General features: G+C 37.4%; 1 protein-coding gene across 2 annotated transcripts; it reads left to right on the top strand.

Moving 5' to 3' along the window:
- Positions 1–523: 523 nt before the first annotated feature.
- On the top strand, positions 524–21081 carry LOC131150566 (5'-3' exoribonuclease 3-like). 2 transcript variants are annotated; one of them, XM_058101375.1, is made up of 25 exons: positions 524–980; positions 1093–1198; positions 3184–3260; positions 3508–3699; positions 3901–4020; positions 4107–4169; positions 9537–9686; positions 9784–9957; positions 10047–10124; positions 10220–10360; positions 10452–10613; positions 11077–11175; positions 11283–11378; positions 11558–11628; positions 11721–11849; positions 11946–12022; positions 12129–12169; positions 12328–12402; positions 12556–12701; positions 18468–18572; positions 18683–18758; positions 19058–19128; positions 19209–19326; positions 19457–19527; positions 19599–21081. In XM_058101375.1, exons 1-25 carry the CDS (start codon positions 804–806, stop codon positions 20713–20715), a joined length of 3732 nt encoding a protein of 1243 aa, XP_057957358.1. In that variant the 5' UTR covers positions 524–803; the 3' UTR covers positions 20716–21081. The 2 variants fall into 2 exon arrangements, with proteins under 2 accessions (XP_057957358.1, XP_057957366.1); XM_058101383.1 differs by having other exon boundaries at positions 612–980; positions 19674–21081.

The following is a 21081-nucleotide window of genomic DNA, read 5'->3' as shown; positions in this document are numbered from 1 at the left end:
ACTTACCCACAATTATCTCGATATAATCTTATCATAATGTCAAATTTATTATTATAATTATCTAAAAATACTCTATAATTTTTTACTATTATTTTAAAATATTCTTATACCATTAAATTTTTTATAATTTTTTTTAAAATTATAAAAATAGAATGGGAGCAACCGCGTGCCTGCGACTATAGTATGAATAAAATTTCATTCGAGTTCATAAAAATTTAAATTCAAAATGTCACTGCTTCTAAATTCCAACAGGGTTAATGTCGAAAGATGCTTTCAGTCTGTAGAGGGAAAGATAGTACGAAAGGAGAATGCCTTCCCTGCCCTGTTTTTTGTAAATTTGAGGTGATGGGGCATTCCTTCACTCGAAGGTAAAGCTTAATAGCATGCGTATGAATCGGAAGAGTACAAAGGACAAAATATCAACAAAGAAAAACACTAACTGATCGTCATCCCGCTTTCGTTCCGGCAGTGGAGGGGCCCGCCGCGAAAGCCAATTGAAATGAAACTGCTGTTGACTTGCTGTAAATTGAGTTTCACGATAATTTGAAAATCAGTCCTGTCGGCTGTCCTCTCAGAAAGTATAAATGCTTGCCTAGAGCTGTGCACTGGAGGCGATTAATCGTCACCGACCCATCTCTAGATTCATCCAGTTTGACAGTTTAAGTCCCATTAATGCCTCTGTAGCTCATTTCTTTCCTTGGGTGTACTTTTTGGATAATCGAGCTATTATAACTTTCCCATTTCATGTTCTCGGTCCATCACTGAGCAGAAAGTCTTGATTGAGCTCAGAGAGAGTGAGAGAGATGGGCGTGCCTTCGTTTTACAGATGGTTGGTGAGGAAATATCCGAACATAGTGGTGAGAGCAATCGAAGAGAAGGATGATACGGATAGTTCTGCACCAAACCCAAATGGGGGATTCGATAATTTGTATCTCGATATGAATGGGATCATCCATCCCTGCTTCCATCCCGAGGATAGCGTACCTACCTTCTCTTCCTAACTATCAATTTTCTGCATCTTCCAAGTAATGTTGATAATACTGCGATCTTTTAAGATTGAATATTTACTTTCTTTTTCACTGCTCTTACTAGGTTTTTCCTCCGACGACATTCCGGGAGGTGTTCAAGAGCATTTTTGAGTACATCGATAGGCTTTTCAGCATTGTACGTCCACGAAAGCTACTGTACATGGCAATCGGTGAGCTATTATTTTTCACTTCTTTTGTGTTCTCAATATTTTGATATGAATGATGAACTTTCGTTCTATGCAACAAGGATTTAGTCTTTTAGTTTGCTACTGCACGTATTTCTATTACGATCATGATCCTAAAACCCACTTAACAATGCCCGAATAGTTAGGGTGAGTCTGGGTGGCCGCCAAATTTGTAGTTAACTGAATTTTAAATCAGAGCTGAACTTGGTTAGAAAGACGTTTGACAGTGATGAGGAGTATGCCTTAATATACTTGCCCAGATAGAAAAGAAAGTCAACTAGTTATTATTGGAAGTAGGAGTCTAGGAGATTTGATTGTAAAAAATTTGAAGTTGGAGGTAAAGGTATGTGGTCTACTGCCGCACCGGAGTTGTGCGCAAGCAACCAGCTATCTTGTGTCCTCCTGCATGTGTGCACGTTGCTTGGGAGCCTGAAGAAGAGGTGACAAACATTTATACACCTTTAAGGGTACACAAGTTTTCAGTGAGGCATTTGGGTATCCATTTTTTCTTTTGGTATTTCTATCTGTCAGTGAAGGTTGAACAACTGCAACACAAGCAAAGGAAAATGCATAGAATTTTGATACAATTCCGAGAGATCGGAATTTGTTACTTATTTTGGAAATTTCTGCGTCCCTGCTTGATGTGTATGTGAAATGTGGGTTCAAGATAGATGTGAGAGAGATGTTTGATGCAATGGATAGTGAAGATATTTCGTTGTGGAATGCATTGAAGTTGATTGCAGGCTGCCTGAAGGAAGGATTTGTTTGGGAATATGCCTGGTAACAATACTTTTTCTTGGACTGCAATGATACGTCGGTTCACTCAGAATGGGTAGCCGAATGGGTGCTATCAGTGTTTGATGAGATGATGTAAGAGGGTTTGTAGATTAAGCTGAAATAAGGCAACACTATTGGCTGCTTTTCAGAACCATTGGAATTTAGAGATTGCAGAGATAGCAGCTAGAAAGCTGTTTTTGTGTTGGAACTGGGGAAACAGTGGGAGTTATGTACTGCTTTTGAATATGTTTGTTGGAGCTGGGGTTGCATACTTAAGATCTATTCTTAGAACTTGAAGGCATAAGAGAGAATCATGGGTCCAGCCATATTGGAGTTAAATGGGTAAGCTCATTTGCTTCCTGGAGGACACTTTTCACCCGTAGAAGAAGGAAATTTATGTATTCTTGAGGCCTTGTCTGTGAGGATAAAGGCAGTTACTTACATCCCAGATGCTAGTTTTGTGTTGTGTGATGTTATTGAAGAAGAGTGAGTATAATTTTGAAATTTGTGAGAAGAAGCTTACTACTGCTTTTGATCTTATCAACCTAAGCCCTGGAACAGTTCATCAAGTGGCCAAAAACGTAAGAATCTGTGGAGACTATCATGCAGCTTGCAACTTGAAACTCATTTTCAAAATCCATCTTTGCAAGACATTTAGGCCCTGCAGTGTGTGTGGTGCACCTTCATTTGCCCTGTGCTAGATCAGGTTAGATTGATCAAATTAAAAAAATAGTTGCTGCATTGAGCCGATTTAAAGTTGGATTGTCTCATTGACCATTTGGCCATGGTTTATTGGTTTTCAGATACTTATTCCTTTCTATTAATATAATTGACAAAGAGAACAGTTAACCGAGTGGTTGCTGAGAAGATGCATGCAAATTAAAGGAGAACTTTGTGATCTTTAACTTTTCTTTTTCAATATTGGTGAAGGAATGTTAAAAAATTTAAATTTTCTTCTCCTCTGTCTTGGGGAAACTATATTTGATAAGCTGATTTATGGATTGATATCAGACCTCAATTTTAAAATATAGTATTCAGACGCATTGTACTTTTTAATAGACAGAGTAGGACTAGTTTTGCTTTAATTTCTTTGCATATATACAAAATAATTGCCATTACTAACCCTATCTATGTTAGCATCAGGTGAAAATTTTATTTTAAGATGCTGCTTATTTATTATTTATTTGGCACAGATGGAGTAGCACCTCGTGCGAAAATGAACCAACAACGATCAAGACGATTCAGAACTGCAAAAGACAATGAAATTGCCGTGTGTCATCTCTTCCCTTAGACTGCATTAGCATGGATTTCTAACTTTGAATTTGGAATTATATGGATTTGGTCAAAATAAAAGACAAAATTGTGTTGTGTTTCATTGAATTCTGCAGAAATCCAAATCCAAGGCTTGAACTGCTTGCTCCAAAAAACAGTTTTAAATGATTTGGAGCATCTCCTTTTAGTTTACAGTATGGATATTTTGTGATGGGTAGTTTATTGAGTGTTTTTGTAATATGTAGGAAGCAGAGGAAAGCAGGATAAAAAAAATGTTTGAAATGGAAGGCAAACATGTTCTTCCAAAAGTAGAGTCTGAAGTTACAGATTCTAACATAATTACTCCAGGGACGAAATTTATGTTTGAATTGTCGAAGGCCCTGCAATCTTACATCAGTGAAAGGCTAAGAAATGATTCAGGTTGGAAAGATATTAAGGTTTGATCTGCATGCTCATCGACTTTTAATCTTTGTAGTATTTTTAGTTGGAAAAAATATGACCTGTTATAACTTAATAGAAAATAAATAAATCAATATATATATTAAATTATGAACCAAAATAGAGTTTGTGAACCACCTTTCTCTCATCTCTTTGTTACTTCTTTCCACAAAAGCTTCTAATCTTCATTTTGTAATTAGGTGATCCTTTCAGATGCCAATGTTCCTGGTGAGGGGGAACACAAGATAATGTCTTTTATACGCGTACAGCGTACCTCTCCAGATTATGATCCAAATACCCGGCATTGCCTCTATGGTTTAGTATGATAACTCTCCGCCTTACTCACTTTAAAGGAGTTACCTTGTTTCATTTTTAAAATTTGAATCGTTGAGGAATTTGCATGCAGGATGCTGACCTTATAATGCTAGCCTTGGCAACACATGAAGTGCATTTTTCGATACTTAGAGAGGTTAGTTTTGACTTGTCCCTCTCCCTTATTCCTATTTGGTAGATCTGAACCCAGAGCTTCCACTCTGTATTGGCCACACAGTAAGGTTGTCGCTGTGTGACCTCACGGGTTCGAGGCGTGGAAACTGCCTATTGCAAAAATGCAAGCTAAGGCTGTGCGCTATAGACCCATTGTGGTCTGCCGCTTCCCGGACTCTGCATACGTGGGAGCTTTGTGCACCGGGCTGACCTTTTTTTTTTCCAGTTGGAAACAGTTGGTTGCACTGGATAGGCACAGTTGCAGTCAAATTATTTGCTTCAGTTTGTTGTACTAATTAAGTAGCAAGTAATCATAATATTAAAAATTTTTAATATGAATTATAGCAATTTAATTTTTAAAATTTATTGCATTTTGTTTTCCACATTAAATTTTTCTAGAACTAAAATTTGTACAAGTTTTTAAAATTGAAATTTCTTGAATTCAATCATTTAATCTTAATTATAAGCTTTACCTAATTTTTAAAACTGTTTTTGGAGCTGGCATTAGGAGGAACGCATTCATAGTGCTTAGAGTATGAAATTTTAAATTACTATTTTTATTTTAAATTTAAGGGGTTCATGTTAGGTCCAAAATATATATACTAGAGGCTAACTACTTTTGCCTTTGATTATTACCTTACTTCTTGTTATATATCTTTGACAGCTCTAATTCAGTTTTTTTTCCCTGGATTTAGTTAGCTGAAATATAAATAATTTTTAATTTTCATTTTCATTTTCATTAAGTATATTCTATTCAATATAATTATGTGAAGAGCAATTGTTATGAGAAAACATTAGGTTGTTTTTAAATGGTTTAAATCTTCAATTTTGTTTTCTGGGTTGTTTTCCATGCATCCTGTTCATCTTAATGAGATGAAAAAGATTTTCAATTTTTGTTTTGGAGTTCAAGTGTAAACGCGAAAGCAAGACACCCACATAAAAAAGGGAATTTGGAAACCATTGAATAGGCTAATGGATCACTTCATGGCACTTATTTTGGCATTTTAGTAACTTCCCAGCGTTCAATTAAATTTTCTGGCAGGACACATTGGTTGATTTTCATGGCCATACAATTTTTTTTTTTTAATAAAAATGCATTTATTCTATCATTCAAGAATGTCATATGAATTGTATCATAAGTAAAATTTTTTGAAAAAAAAAGGGAATCTATTTCTAAACCTATGTACATAACTACATATGAGGGTGGAGGGAAAGGACCTAAACCAATTTGTCTGTGAATTCTTACTGGCAAGCTTTGGGGCAAGGTTCAACATCAAAGCATGTCCTAAACTAAACAATTAAAAATCAACTTGGGGTTCTATTACTTTTGGCCTGACTAAGAATTTTAGATCTCTATGTTATGTACAAAATTGAAAAAAATAAAATGTCAAAATAATATTTATTGTAGACAGTTAAAGATAATAGCATCGGAAGAACTCTTTACTTGAAAAGTTCAGATCGGAGATCAGAAAAGAGAAGTATTACAAGAGAAAAAAAAATGGGAGGAGATAAAAAAAAAAAAAGGAGTGTATGATTGGATTCATTGGCATGTGGGGCGGGGTAAAATTATGAAAATTTGGACATCAGATTTAAGAGATTCTTATTGGAAGCCTAACTATTATTCATGCGGTAAAGTTATTTAACCAGTAATTTTTAGAAATTCAATAAATTACTATTTTTTTAAGTAATTTAAGAATTGCTAATGTAGACTTTATGTAATTAACCTGTAAGATTATGTGCGTGTAGCGCATGGAAACAGAATAGAAAAGAGAGCACATTAGGTTATAATTGGGTCGGTTGCTTATGCCTCTGTATAGCTTGGAAAATTTCCACCATTACTGTGCGCAAACTGCTTTAGGGTTTCATCCCTCACCTCTAAATATAAATGTTCTGGTATGGGAACCCCAAAATACCCCTACAGACCAAAATGTGGACACTGCATTGTGGTCCAGAAGATAATACCAGTCCTCTCACCCTCTGTGTGAAACCTTCCCACCAGTTAACAAACTTCAGTTACCCTTTGAATATGAACCTCAACTCAACAGTGTACAGCCTGTACTGTCTGCTATTGACAATTTATATTTCTAGATGCATTAAAGCAATCCCAGCAAAAGGAAATTGGCATTTGACTTGTAGGAAAATAAGTGATAGTTTTTTAGCAAGGATGTAAACTTGATATGAAAAGAACAAGAGTAGGAATGTTTAACTTAGGGAAGGATATGAAAGAATTCAGACTATATGGTAGAAGGTGTATTTTTATATCAAATATCATTTATTAATTAAAAATTACTAGTCAACAATAACAAATTACCAAGTGTATTTTTGCATCTTGGAATATAGGGACACTTACGGGTAAAAGCATGGAAATTGTGGGCACAATGATTAGAATAAAAATTCATATAATTTGCCTTTTAAGTAACTAAGTGGGTGGGGGAGAAAGTTAGAGAAATAGATAAATAAGGATTTAAACTTTGATACACTGGAAAAGAAAAACGTAAGAATGGAGTAGGAATTATTGTAGACAAAAACCTTAAAAGATAACATTGTTGATGTAAACGAAGTAGGGGATAGAATTGTAAAAATCACGATGGTATTAGGCCAAGAGATAATGGATATTATTAGGAAACAATTTTGGGAAGATATGGATAGTATTATACAAGGCATACCAGGGATTGAGAAAATATTCATAGGAGGAAATATAAATAGACACGTTGGAAGGGATAATAAAGGTTATGTGAGGATACATGGAGACAAAAATAAGCCTGGAGAGATGATCTTAGACTTCACAATGTCATATGATTTTATTGCAATGAATACTTGCTTTAAGAAGAGAGAAGAACACTTAATAACCTTTAAAAGTGGACAAAATGAGAGTCAAATAGAATTTTTTTTTTTAACTAGGATGGTAGATTGTTTATCATGCAAGGATTGTAAAGTTAAAAGCCTAACCACGCAATATAAAATCTTAGTGTTAGATATATGTATTAAAAACATGGAATAAAAAGGATTAAATAAACTAGTGTAAGACAACTAGGCGGTGGAACCTAAAGGGAGAAAATATAATAAAATTTAAAGATAAAATAATCAAAGATGAGGATTGGACTATAGATGATGAGATATATATAAATACTCTTTGGAGTAGATTAGCTAGTTCTATTAAAAAGATAACAAAAGAGATTTTAGGTGAATCAAGGTGAAGATTCTTGAATAGAAAAGAAAGTTGGTTGTGGGATAAAGATGTCCAAAAAGCTGTAAAGATAGAAAGAATTTGATATAAAACGTGACAAAAATGTAGAAATATGGATAACTTTGTGAAGTATAAAGAGGTCAGAAAAGATGCAAAAAAGACTGTTAGTGAAGCTAAACATAGATCATTTAATAGTTTGTATGATAGATTAGATACAAAAGAAGGGGAAAAATATATATTTAAACTTGCTAAAGCTAGAGAAAGAAAGAGTACGGACTTAGGAAATGTAAATGTATAAAAAATGAGGATGAAATTGTCTTAGTTAAGGATGAAGACATAAAAGAAAGATGACGAAGTTACTTTAATAAGTTGTTTAATGAAAATCAAATAGAAGACTGAAAGCTGGAATTGGAAAATGAGGAAAAGACTAAAAATATGAGATTTATTCGCAAAATTAAAGTTAACAAAATTAAGTTTGCACTAAAAAAGATGAAAAATGGAAAAACTATTGAATCGAATAACATACCAATTGAAGTTTGGAAGTGCTTAGGTGATAACGGAATTATAGAGTTGACTAATTTATTTAACACAATTATAAAAATTAAGAAAATTCCAGATGAATGGAGGAAAAACACTTAATAACTTTATAAAAAAATAAAGGAGATATTCAAATGTGGAATTAAACTTATGAGTCATATGATGAATTGAAGGAAAGGGTAGTTAAACAAAGATTAAGGCTAGAAACGAAGGTCTCAGAAAATCAATTTGGTTTTATGCTTGGGAGATCTACCACAAAATCTATGCATCTTTTAAGAAGATTAATGGAAAAGTTTAGGGAAAAGAAGAGGAACTAGTATATGGTATTTATTGACTTAGAGAAAGCATATGATAAAGTACCTAGGGAAGTTTTATGGTGGACTTTTGCAAAAAAAAGGTATATGTAGTAGGTTTATTGATGTTATTAAAGATATGTACGATGGAGTAATGACTAGTGTAAGGATTATAAATGGAGAAACTAGAGAATTTCCAATCACCATAGGTGTACATCAAGGATATGCTTTGAGCCCTTATCTTTTTTGCTTTAGTGTTGGACCAACGGACTAAGAGCATCCAAAATGAGGTTCCATGGTGTATGTTGTTTGCAGATGATATTGTATTGATTGATGAAATTAGGGGCGGAATAGAGGCTAAGCTAGAATTATGGAGAGAAGTTTTGAAATCTAGAGATTTTAGGATAATTAGCAATAAGACAGAATATATAAAATGTAACTTCAGTAATGGTAGGAGGAATTTTGGAGAAAAAAGTTAGACTTGATGATGAAGAAATAAATAGTGTTTGTAGATTTTGATACCTTGGATCTATTATGCAGGTTGAAGGTGAAATTGAAGATGATGTAATGCATAAATTTAAAACAAGTTAGGTGAAATAGAGAAGTGCGTCCAGTGTGCTTTGTGATCGTAGAATACCCTTAAAATTAAAAGGGAAGTTCTATAGGTTGACTGTAAGACCAGCGGTGCTATATGGATCAGAATGTTGGGCGACGAAGAAACATAATATCCAAATAGTAAAATTTTCTGAGATGAGGATGCTTAGATGAATGAGTGGTATAACGATAAAAGATAAATTAAGGAATGAACATATTTGTGGTAAGTTAGGTATAGCTCCTATAGAAGATATGATAAGGGTGGGACGACTCAGATGGTTTGAGCACTTACAATGTTGGCTATATAGTGCACCAGTGAGGAAGAGTAGGTTAGTTATTGTGGGGGGCGATAGAAGGGGTAGGGGTAGACTTAAAATAACTTGAAATGAGATAGTGAGTAAAGATTTAATAACCTTAGATTTGTCAAAAGAAATGGTCTGTGATCGCATAAATTGGCGGAAAAGGATTCATATAGCCAAACCCACCTAGTGGGACTTGAGGCTTGGTTTTGTTTTATTTTTGCAAAATAATATCTTTAGAGCTATTGAAATTTGTAAGCTCTTAAAAGTTAAAGGAATAAAAGAAATTTCTCTGTTTTGTTCATTCCACTAAAATATGTAAATTTGGGATAATTTTGTCCTCCATTGGTTACCTGACAAAGAAAATAGATCTTATAGGTGTGGCAATAGGTTTTTATATATTTGTCTTTTATGACCATCTTCAGTTTGTCTTTTTGCAGGATGTGCGCATGCAGGAGCAGCAATTAAGCTGTGAATCTGTATTGGAGGCCAGTCTTTCAGTGGTGGAATATAATTCTGTAAAGTCAAGTTCTTTTTGCCAAGATCAAAAGGGCAGAGAAAATGCCTCATTGATTAAAAAGCCATATGAGGTATCATCTCGTCTTTAAATTGAGAGAATTTTTACCCAAATATATTTTATTGCTCTGTTGATTTAATAATTAGTTTCCCTCAATGTTATACTTGCAGTTTATGAACGTCTGGACCTTAAGAGAATATTTAGAGCTTGACATGAAGATATGTGATTTTCCTGAGAATTGGAAGGACATTGACTTTGAGCGCATTATTGATGATTTCATCTTCTTATGCTTCTTTGCTGGAAATGATTTTCTGCCTCACATGCCCAGTTTGGAAATTCATGAGGTTTCCAATTGTAAATATAGAACAAAATTTATGGATAAACAAATTTGATGCCTATCAAATTAAACTATTTCTGTATCATTGTTATATAGGGGGCTATCGACTTGCTCATGGCCATCTACAAGAAAGAATTCAAGAATATTGGTGGTTATTTAGTTGACATGCAAAGGGTGAGTAATACTTATTTTATTTCGTTTTATTTTTTATCTCGTGATGAAATTGTAATAGAGGCGATCAATCCTTCTGTGCCTATGTGCGAATGCAGGTAGGAGATAAGAAAAGTGGGTATGTAAAATTGAAAAGAATTGAGAAATTCATCATCTTGGTTGGTGCATATGAAGAGAGGATATTCAAGAAAAGATCTGACTTGCTGGAGCGAAAGCTAAGAAGGATTTTATGTGATGCTGTAGGTGTTGAAATAGAACTTGTACACACAGTTGTGCGCACACACTCAGATATACATCAAATTTTCTCTGAATTGCACTATTCTTCAACAGATTGAGGAAGAAGATCAAGGTGGCAATAATGAGCTCGACATGAATAATGATCATCTTGACTTGCCTGGTGGAAACTCCCCATCTTCCAAAATTACGGGAACAGTTTCAGAAAATGACAAATCCTTAAGTGGGGCAGAAAACTGTTCTGCAGAAAATTATGAAGTAGATATTACTTTTCATGAAACGTCAATTTTATTTTTAAGGAAACAATCTAATATCTACCATTGAAGTGGGATATTTCTTTCTGCACCTCACTCATAAGAAGAAATCAACAGAAAAAATATGCGATACATGGATTGTTCCATTTTGGAGATAAGCATAATAGTAACTATGGGAGAAGTACCCTGTGTGTGGAAATGTGAAGCTTTTGACCTTTTTTTTCCCCAGAAAAAAAGTTTTAAGAGACAAAAGAAGAAGAACTTATATTCTCAACAAAGTGACAACCATGGACAAAAAGTCACCTTTGAAATTGGACCAGAACAATTATTCTCTCCTGATTGAATCATTTGTATTGGTTAGCTGGGGTCAAAACTTATTCATGTGGTCCTAGGAAAACTAAATAGTTAATAATTGTGCTTCTTTTGTTATTTGTTGATTAATTGTGATTAATCACTCGGTGCTGCAGATTTTGAGGAAAAATACGAAGGAGTTGAGAGAAAAGTTGAAAGAGAACATCCGTTGTAAATCTGACATGTTTAAAAATGGTGGTTTGGGCATCAACAAAGTATGTCCTGCATTGGGGACGTTCTTTTCTTATAGTTTTTCTAATGATGAAATTATGCATTTGTTTTTCCATCAAATTTAATTGGGGTTGGTGGAACTTATCAACAGGTAAGACTGGGTTATGCTGGATGGAAAGAAAGATACTACAAATATAAATTTTCTGCAGAGACTCCTGTGGATATTGAATGTACAAGGAAAGCAGTAGTATGTATCCTTTTACTAATATCAAATTGCAGTCCCTTCAGGAGTATATGTTGCAGTATCTATTATTCCTTTTTCCTTGTTACAGGGAAGAGTTATTAATCATTTGATATGCTTGTAAAGCTTCTCTAATTATAGATGATTGTTGAACTCAGTAATTTTAACTCTTTAACTACTTGTAGGTTGAAAAATACACTGAAGGGCTTTGCTGGGTCCTTCTATACTATTTTTCTGGAGTTCCATCTTGGACGTGGTAGGACATATTAATGAGTTGATGATAAACTCTCGTGGGGGTAGATGTGTGTGATCTGTGGATGAAGGATTAATAACTGAACATTTCATTAGGTACTACCCATACCACTATGGGCCATTTGCTTCAGATTTGAAAGGTCTTTCTCAAGTCAAATTGATGTTTGTAGACGGCTTACCGTTTAAACCTTTTGATCAACTCATGGGTGTTCTTCCTCCAAAAAGGTAGCTCCATAAAACTCTCCTTCTTTTACTTGGGTAATTTGTTTTTGAGTTTTTAGTAATTTTATCTAACAAATTGCAAATCGTTCTTCTATGCAGTGCCCATGCACTTCCTGAAGCATACCAAACACTCATGACTAATGAAACTTCAAACATAATTGATTTCTATCCTAGTGGTAAGGATATTTTTACATTATATTATATATATAGGGTATATATGATAGGATATTTTAACTAGATTTAATTAAAATTTTCTTGTTTGTTTACATGTCTTATTATTAGATTTTGAAGTTGATAATGATGGAAAGCGTTTTATGTGGCAGGTTTGTTAATATTTCATATTTCATTTTATCAACACATGCTTTTGTGATTGTCTTTAGTATACAATGTATATAATTTCCTTCCATAATTTTCTAGAACATGTCACTGACCACTGACTCAAAATTTGTGACATATATTGCATTACATGTCTCTTTAAAAGGGAATCTGTAAGCTTCCTTTTATCGAAGAAGATCGCCTTCTATCTGAGACCAGAAAATTGGAGAAGGAGCTACAGGTACAAAAGGCTGCCCTTAACTTTTTTTAGTAGCTTAAATTCCTTCTACCTTGCAATTTTATTTACTCTTAAACAATTTGAGACTTTATTTTGTGGGGCGTTTGGCTACCTATTGAATTTTTATTTTTATTTTTTGTTTGTGGAAATTCACAGGAGGATGAAGTAGTGAGGAATGCAGAGGGTGCTGATCGAATGTTTGTCAGAAGTTTGAACTCTTTGGGAAAACAAATTCTATCTCTTAATAAAATTCCAGCTTGCCATGAACAAAATGAATGGATCAAGATTGACACCAGTTTGAGGTGGGCATTTGTTTGTGTTAATTGTATTAATGTATGATTATTTTTTTTGTTGATAAAGAATTTTATTAGGGAGAAGAGTACAAAGAAAAAGAATGAAAACAAGGAGAATAAAATACCTTCATGATAAACCAGAAAAAAGAACAGACTTGAAAACTAGAGAACAGAGAATACAAGACAGCTCTACTTGAGCAAACCATCCATCTTGCTGTAGATCTGACGGGTAACTATCGAAAGAAACTATTCGCCAAAACCTTTAGTGAAGCAAGAAACACCACTCTACTCTATAGATTCTGGCATTTCCCTCCACCTAAATACACCAGAAGATAGCCAAAATTGAGCACTGCCATAAAGCCTCTCTCTCCTTCCTCTTTCCAAACCCCTTAAGACAACAACGAAGGGCATACCTGACTTTGTCCAAAAATTTTCAAACAACTTACTCCAAAAGATATCCAAGGGAAATGAAAATGTAAGAACAAATGTGAACAGGTCTCTCTGCGCTTTACAGAGAACACACACATTAGGCGGTAAAAACTTGTCAGGTCTCCGTTTCTAAAGCATGTCATTGGTATTAATTCTTCCAAGGCTGTCACAAAAGGCCTTAGATGGGGATTTCTCTTTCCAAATGAGAAGGGGCAAAAGGAGTAGCATTAGGAGTACGAATCAAATGAGAAAATAAGGATTTCCAAGAAAAGTCCCCAAAAGAATCGAAGGACCAAAGTCTTTGGTCACTCTGCAATTAGAGCTGAAAAGACTGAAGCACATTGAGCAAAGGGGCTAGCTCAAAGGTTCCTCTCAAAGTCAAAAAACCAGAAGTGCTCACTCTATTGCAAGTGAAAGAAAACAGAGTTGGGGAACCATGAAAAGACGATAAAGTGAGAGACGAAGCTATGCATTAGCCCAAGGTCTCTCCTAACCAATGATCCCTAGAAACGGATTCTGTCCCAATTACCAAACATGAGGGAAAAAGAGTGATAAATCTAAGAAACAGATTCATAGTACTCAAACAGTTAATTAGCATCCCAACTGCTCAAAAGGGCAGCGCTACAACCACTTCCCATCCAAGGAAATGTTGACACCAAATTACCTACAGAGACCTCCCTCCCCTTTGGATCTACTGAAGATCCCTCGGCCAACATGTTGATCTCTATCATGCTCTCTGACTCTTGACCACAAGAAATCCCTCATCAACTTCTCTAGTTTATGAGCCTTTCTTACAAGAATTTTGGGAAGGGACAGGCAGAGAACAGGTTGTCACAGTTTGACTATTTTCACACCGTTGTGAAAGGGCCGTGCGGCACTAGCTAAAGCACTCTTGTTTAACTAGCTAGCCTATCGTTTATCAACATTTATCCACGAAACACTTTCATTAGCATTCAATCAAATGACAGCGAAAATAGTAAGCATTCATGAAAGCAGTGGCAAGCAAGCAGTAAACATTGAATATACGCAATTCATTAACAACGCCTCTATTGACATTGTGTCTTTAGCGAGGGAGGCAAGTAAGCTAAACACGTTGACAATAGCTAGTGAGTTTTACAATGACTGATGAACACTCACCCTCCCTTAAAGAGCTTTCTAGGCCATTCCCACTCTAGAACTAGGAAACATCAAAGTGACCGAGGAGTCATATTGCCATATTTGGCATACAAAGATACTACTAGCAGAAAATAACCCTACACTAGTATTTACATGATGGAAACCCATCCCAAACGCACGAGACAAGTGGTCACAGGCAAGCATAATGCCCTGAACAAGCTTAACTCATGACATTCTCTCCCACTTAAGCGGTCGACGTCCTCGTAGACTTTGGCGCTAGGTACACTTTAACTTTGTCTATGAATGGCTTCATATCTTCCGTAGAAATCCAGCTGATTCTTTGTCATCAAGGCATTTCTACTTCACTAGGAACTTTTGCCGCTTCTTCCTTGAGGATATAAACTTTTTGTCTGTAAGGATCTCTTTAACTTCACGTCTGTTAGGTTGCACTGTCTTCAACTCTGCTTTGTTGGACTGACTTCTGCTTAGATTATCGGTGTCGGTGTTGAACGACTTGAGGCAGCTGACATGAAATTGCGGTCTTCTCCCCTGATTTGCCCACTCCTTCATCTGCTTAGAAGCTTTCTCCAGATAGGTTCGGGCAAACTCTGCATTCTGTCTCCAGTCTTTGGTGAAGATGTACGCCTTGGGACTCTTTCGTTTGTATGGTTCGCTCACTATTTGAGGTAACAACGGCTACTCGCTTGTAACAAGCTCAAAAAGGCTCTTGTTGGTTGTTGAGCTCCTTTGGGTATTGCCACAGAATAGAGCCACATCAAGTAGTTGCACCCCATTCTTCTGGTTGTCGTTGACGAAAGGATGCAAGTACTCATCTAGCAGCTCTCTGAATCTCTTCATTTGTCCGTCTGTCTGTCGGTAATAACTCGAAGAGATGTCAATATGTGACCTAAATATTCTGAAAAATTCTGTCAAGAAGTTAGTGAACATTATAGTCTCGGTCACAAATAATAACTTGGGGAACACCCCAATGTTTCACAACAGTCACAAAGAATGATTTTGTCGTTTCCTTTGTTAAACAGTATTTTGGTGCGACCATGAAAGTACCGTACTTCTTCCGCTCTTCCTCGTCTTGTTGGCAAGTGAGACAAATTCTGGTATAATCAACCACATCATCCCGCGTGTGTGGCCAACAATACCTCCCTAGTCCCTATTAGTCCTGTCATTGGAGTCATTTTCCGCGAATACCCCTTAACGAACTTCCTGCAATATCTAGTAAGGCCAAGAAAGGAACGCAACTCCTTCATTGTCGTGGGGATCTTCTGTTCTTGAATCATCCTTACCTTTTCCATACCCTTTCGGATACGGCCTTGTTCAACCACATGACCAAGGAATTTGTTGCTCTGCTGAGCGAAAGAGCACTTCTCTTTCTTCACACCTAGACTTTTCCCCCTCAGCTTGTGGAATACCTTCCATAGATGCTCTTTATGTTTCCTCTGAAACAACACCGATGCGCCCAACGGTGCTTTGGAAGGGCGAGCACATCCCGCTTCCAATTCATCAAGCTGTTTCCCCAACTCTACTATCTTTGGAGGCGCCATCCAACATGACCGTTTAGCAGGTGGTTTCACTCCTAGCAACAACTTGATCCCATTCTTCATAGTCCGTCGTGAAGGCAAATTGTGAGGTAGCTTATCCGGCAACACCTCCTTGTACTCATTCAACTCCGCTTGGATGGTTGTAGGCACCAGCTTTGGACCTACTTCTTTGTCTACTACCACTGTGGTTAGACGTGTCTGCTCATCCTTTCTCAATCCCTCATTGAGTTGTATGGCTAAAAGGGACTTCCCATCATCTCCTTTTGTTGCAACGGCTTGCACCATGTACGAGTGATCTCCCATCAGACACAGGGAACCGGCCGAAGACATCAGCACGACCCTCGTCCCCCTTAGGAATCCCATTCCCAGAATGACTGGAAAGTCATTCAATGACGCTGTGAAATTTGCATGACCTTCCCACTGTCGAAGTTTCTCAGAGTAGGCTAGGCTATAGAATTAACTGCTTTCATGCGTCCTGTATCCTTCCTTAAGGATAAGTTGGGTCTCCATGCTTCCAACTGCGATACAAAATTATGAGTAGCCCCTGTATCCACCATAGTGCAGGTACTCTTCCCATTTATCCTTAAGTCCACAAACATTAACCCTTTTGCTCGTGTAACTTTCGGTGCTTTTTCCTGCTTTTCCAATGCACTCACCAGCCGCACTGAGCCTACCCTTCAGGCATCATCTTCTTCCTCTTCGTTTTCCACCACTTGTCGCGAAGTGAAAGTTTGTAAGGCATTGAGTAATCCCTTGTGTTGACACTCACTCACTTTGAAAGATCCACCGCACAAGTAGCATAAAATTTTACTCTTCCCCTTTTCAGTGGGTGTGTTGAACCCTTAAGATGACGAAGCTTCCTTGAAAGACTTTCCGTTGTTTCTCTCTCCACCAAACTGTTTGGACGAAGTAGTATCATCACCGGCGTAGTCAGTCAAGCGTTCTGCAGCAGCTTGTGCAGTAGACAAGTCTTGAACTCTTTGCCTATGAAGTTCAGTTCTTGCCCACAGTTTCATCCCCTCTAGAAAATAGAACAACTTGTCCTTCTCCGACATATTCATGATATCCAACATCAAAGCAGAAAATTGTTTCACGTATTTCCTGATTGACCCTGTATGCTTGAGATCTCTCAGCTTTCTCCTTGCATTATACTCAACATTCTCAGGAAAGAATTGGGCCTTGAGCTCTCTCTTCAAGTCTGCCCAACTATCGATTACGCAACGTCCCGTTTCAATCTCATTGTACTTGGTACACCACCACAGTTTGGCATCACCAAGTACATGGTCGCAGTATCCATCTTTGCCTATTTTGAGGCCATCCTCAGAGCATAAAAGTACTGCTCCACATAAAACAAAAAGTTCTCTAACTCCTTCGCATCACGGGCACCCCCATACCTCCTGGGTTCTGGTACCTTGGTCTTGATAACTCCCAAAGTGTTGGAGTTCCCTATAGCAAGAACCATTAGATTCAACTTTGCATCTAGATCCACCATTCGAGATTGCAAAGTTTCCACTATATGGCGAAAGTCCTTTGACATCTCACCCAGCAAACTTGCTTGATGCTTTTGTGATCCTATTACTTCATCAACAAATTCTCTCATCCGAGTCACCTCCACGGCCACAGTGTTGGTTATTGCCTCAACCTGTGCTTCTAGCACGCTGATCCTCTCAGCATTGTTTGGTGTCATGATGACTTACCAAAGCTATCCAAATCCCACAACGAAGGTAACTGAATTCTTGTAGCAACTGAGCCTTGGCTCTAATACCAAGTGTTACGGTCCGACTATTTTCACACTATTGTGAAAGGGCCGTGCAGTGCTAGCTAAAACACTCTTGTTTACCAACATTCATTCACGAAACACTTTCATTAGCATTCAATCAAATGGTAGCGGAAACAGTAAGCATTCATGAGCAAGCAAGCAGTAAACATTGAATCTATGCAATTCATTAACAACGCCTCCGTTGACATCGTGTGTTTAGCGACGGAGGCAAGTAGGCTAAAAACGTTGATAATAGCTAGTGAGTTTTACAATGATTGATGAACACTTGATACTCCCCTAAAGAGCTTTCTAGGCCATTCCTACTCTAGCACTAGGAAATATCAAAGTGATCAAGGAGTCATACTGCCATATTTGGCATACAAAAATACTACTAGCAGAAAATAACCCTACACTAGTATTTACATGATGGAAACCCATCCCAAGCACACAAAACAAGCGGTCACAGGTAAGCATAATGCCCTGAACAAGCTTAGCTCGTGACACAGGGCGATAGAAGTAAGACATGCATGAATAAGATTACTGTGGCCACCAAAAGAGAAAAGCCTCCTTCCCACTCATCCAAGCTCCTCGAAACTCTTTCAAAACAGGGTCCAAAAGGAATCGGCTGTAGGGTTACCACCTAAGAGGACACTTAAACAAGTGATCGGCCAAACCAGAGCACTGCGACCAGCTTAAACCTAGTAAAAGGACTTGGGTTTATACTTTATAACAATACCCTCGATGCCACTTTCCTAAGACCTGAGGAAAGAATATATTTGAAGCACAAACGCCAATATTAAGTTTAATTAAGGGGTCAATTTTTGTATTTTCTACTTTGTACTGATCAGGTGATTGTAATCTTGTTGCGAAGTCTGCCTGAGCACTAATCTTTGTTTCATTTTTTAAAATATTCAGTGCTGGTATCAGTGGGTTTATGGATCTTTCTTATAAGGATATAGAGTTGGGTACGTCAGTTTCTTCTGGAAATCATTCTAACAATCTTCAAGGAGATGATGTCTTGTAAGTCAAAGTTGGAAATACTTATGCTTTTGGGTATATCTACCCCCCCCCCCCCCCAAAAACCCCCAACAGTATTTTTCTCCTCACATTTTTTCTCTCTACTCATGCAGACTCGTGCTTTATAAATTGTCCAATGGTCATCTTCACAAGCCACGCACGCTTGAGGGAGTAAATTTCCCGGAAAAGGTGTCTGATTCCATTTTAATTTAAATTCCTTAGCTCTGTGGTTAATATTTTTAAGTTAAAATTTTCAGTAATGCTTGTTACATCAGTATGAACAATGTTAAATTAGGTATGGGTAAGAGCAATCTTAAATGATGTATCTATATTATAAAACTGTCTGGTGGGACAGACACAACCTGCATGGTTTACATGCATTGCCAGCTTTTAACTAGAAAATAATATTACTATTATCGATAAAATGGGTATGCCTCTTATGCTTGGATGCTGGTTTATAATTTTTTGTACTAAATGAGCACATGCAGACAATTACTGAATCTGACATTGAGGAGACACACCTCTGGCATGAGTATGCAGGCAGCAAACCCAGCACAAGGTGTGTCATTCTAATTTCACTTTCTTTTTCCTGTTTTTTCTTTGAAGATGTGATGCTAACTAGCAACATAATTAATGTAGGTCTCATCAAGAAAGGAGCAGAAGATCTTGGGAAAAACACAATTCAACTAGTTCATCTTGTGAAAATTATAAAGTTGCTGGCACCAGACAGAGAGGTCGTGGCGGCGGCCCAGAAAAGGTGAACCCTTGCGCTTCCATGAAACATAATATGCATTGCAGGATCACCCAGTTTGGATATGGAGAATGCCTCCTTTGCTCCTAAGAATGGTTTATAGTTTTTCGTCTAAATGAATAAAAAACGTATGCAGACAATTAGTGAAGCTAATATTGAAGAGGCACAACTCTGGCATGAGAACCTTTGCAGCAAACCAAGCACAAGGTTTGTCCAGACTTTCTGTATCCTGTTTTTCTGTGGATATATGATGTTAAATGGGAACATAATTGCTGCAGGTTTTCTCAAGAAATGAACAGAAAATCTGGAGAAAAATGCAATTCAATAAATTCATCTTGTGGCCAAATTTACAGTGTTGCTGGCACTGAATGGAGAGGTCGTGGTGGTGGTCCAGAAAAGGTGAATGCTGGCCGTTCCATGGAATATTACAAGCATTGTGGAACCGCTCCAATTGGATATGGTGATGGGGGAAGCACAATCCCCATTGCTCCATATTCCTCTGAATTTGTTGGGCAATTTAGACCAGTCTCATTTGGGCACAGTGTGTGCAGTGAAACTGTTTCGTTGCTCCCAACATCTTCAGCAGGAGAAGTGAAGGCTGCTAGTTCAAGTTTGGGTAAAACCATCCCTGGCACTTCCATAGAAGATAATTGGCATTGTAAGACCAGTCCATTTGGATATGGTGGTAGTGGAAATGCAATCCCAGTTGCACCTCATTCCATGAAGCATGTTGGGCATTTTAGTGCTGCAAGTTCAAGAGAAGTGAAGGCTGCAAGTTCAAGCTGGAGTGAAGTGGTAATTTCTGGTCGAGCTGAACCGTGCAGCATTGAAAATTCGAAGATACTGGATTCTAACAAGGATGCTTCAAGAGAAATGAAGGCTGCAAGTTCAAGTTGGAGTAAAGTGGTGAGTTCTGCTCGAGCTCAACCGAGCGGTTTTGAGAATTTGAAGATATCAGAGTCTAACAGGGACATCACTACACATGAGAGGTTTCAGGCAGCAAACAACAATTACTGGATTCCAAGAAATGAAGGTGTATATAACAGCGACCATGGGAGGGCAGCAAACAACAATTACTGGATTCCAAGAAATGAAGGTGTATATAACAGCGACCATGGGAGGGGGAGGGGGCGGAGGTTGGGGCAGGGCCGGGGGTGGGGGCGGGGGCATGAGCAGAGCTCACAATTTGTTCATGCTTTTTCTGGTCAAGGTGGTGGTAGATGGCAACCAAGCTCAAGTGGATCTTCAGGCTATACTGGACTGCCTTATGATTCATACTGTGCTGCTGCTACTCCAATGCAGGGGCATGGAAGAGGCCATTTTGTGGCCAACACTTCCACAGAATGGAGCTCAAGGGACTACAGACCAAATGGCGCGAAAAGGCATGGCCATTAATAGTGTTTGAAGCTGAGCGGTGATCTGTCTATGACTTTTTAGTACCATGGTATGAACTTGATTTAAGGGCTGATCTTGTTTCCAATCCCGCTGGGTTCAATTGAATTACCCCTTGATTTAGGTCCCCGTTTTTCTTTTGGTCCATTGAGGGAATTGTCTAGTTATGCATAGCTCAGAATGGTCAAACAAGTGCATGATTATGGAATGGTTTTGTTTTTGTGTTTAGTTATTTCAGCTGATTGTGTATTGGAAATGGAATATACTCAATGAGTGCAGGGCCAGGGAAATGGAAGAATTTTGTTATTCATCACAAGAGAATCAATAGTGTGCAGTGTTGGGAGTTGATATTCTCTCAATGTTAACTCA

Source organism: Malania oleifera, chromosome 1 (genome assembly GCF_029873635.1).
Source record: "Malania oleifera isolate guangnan ecotype guangnan chromosome 1, ASM2987363v1, whole genome shotgun sequence".
Classification (NCBI taxonomy): Eukaryota; Viridiplantae; Streptophyta; class Magnoliopsida; order Santalales; family Ximeniaceae; genus Malania; species Malania oleifera.
Note: the sequence above shows the minus strand (reverse complement) of the source record. Positions and strands in the feature narration are given on the sequence as shown.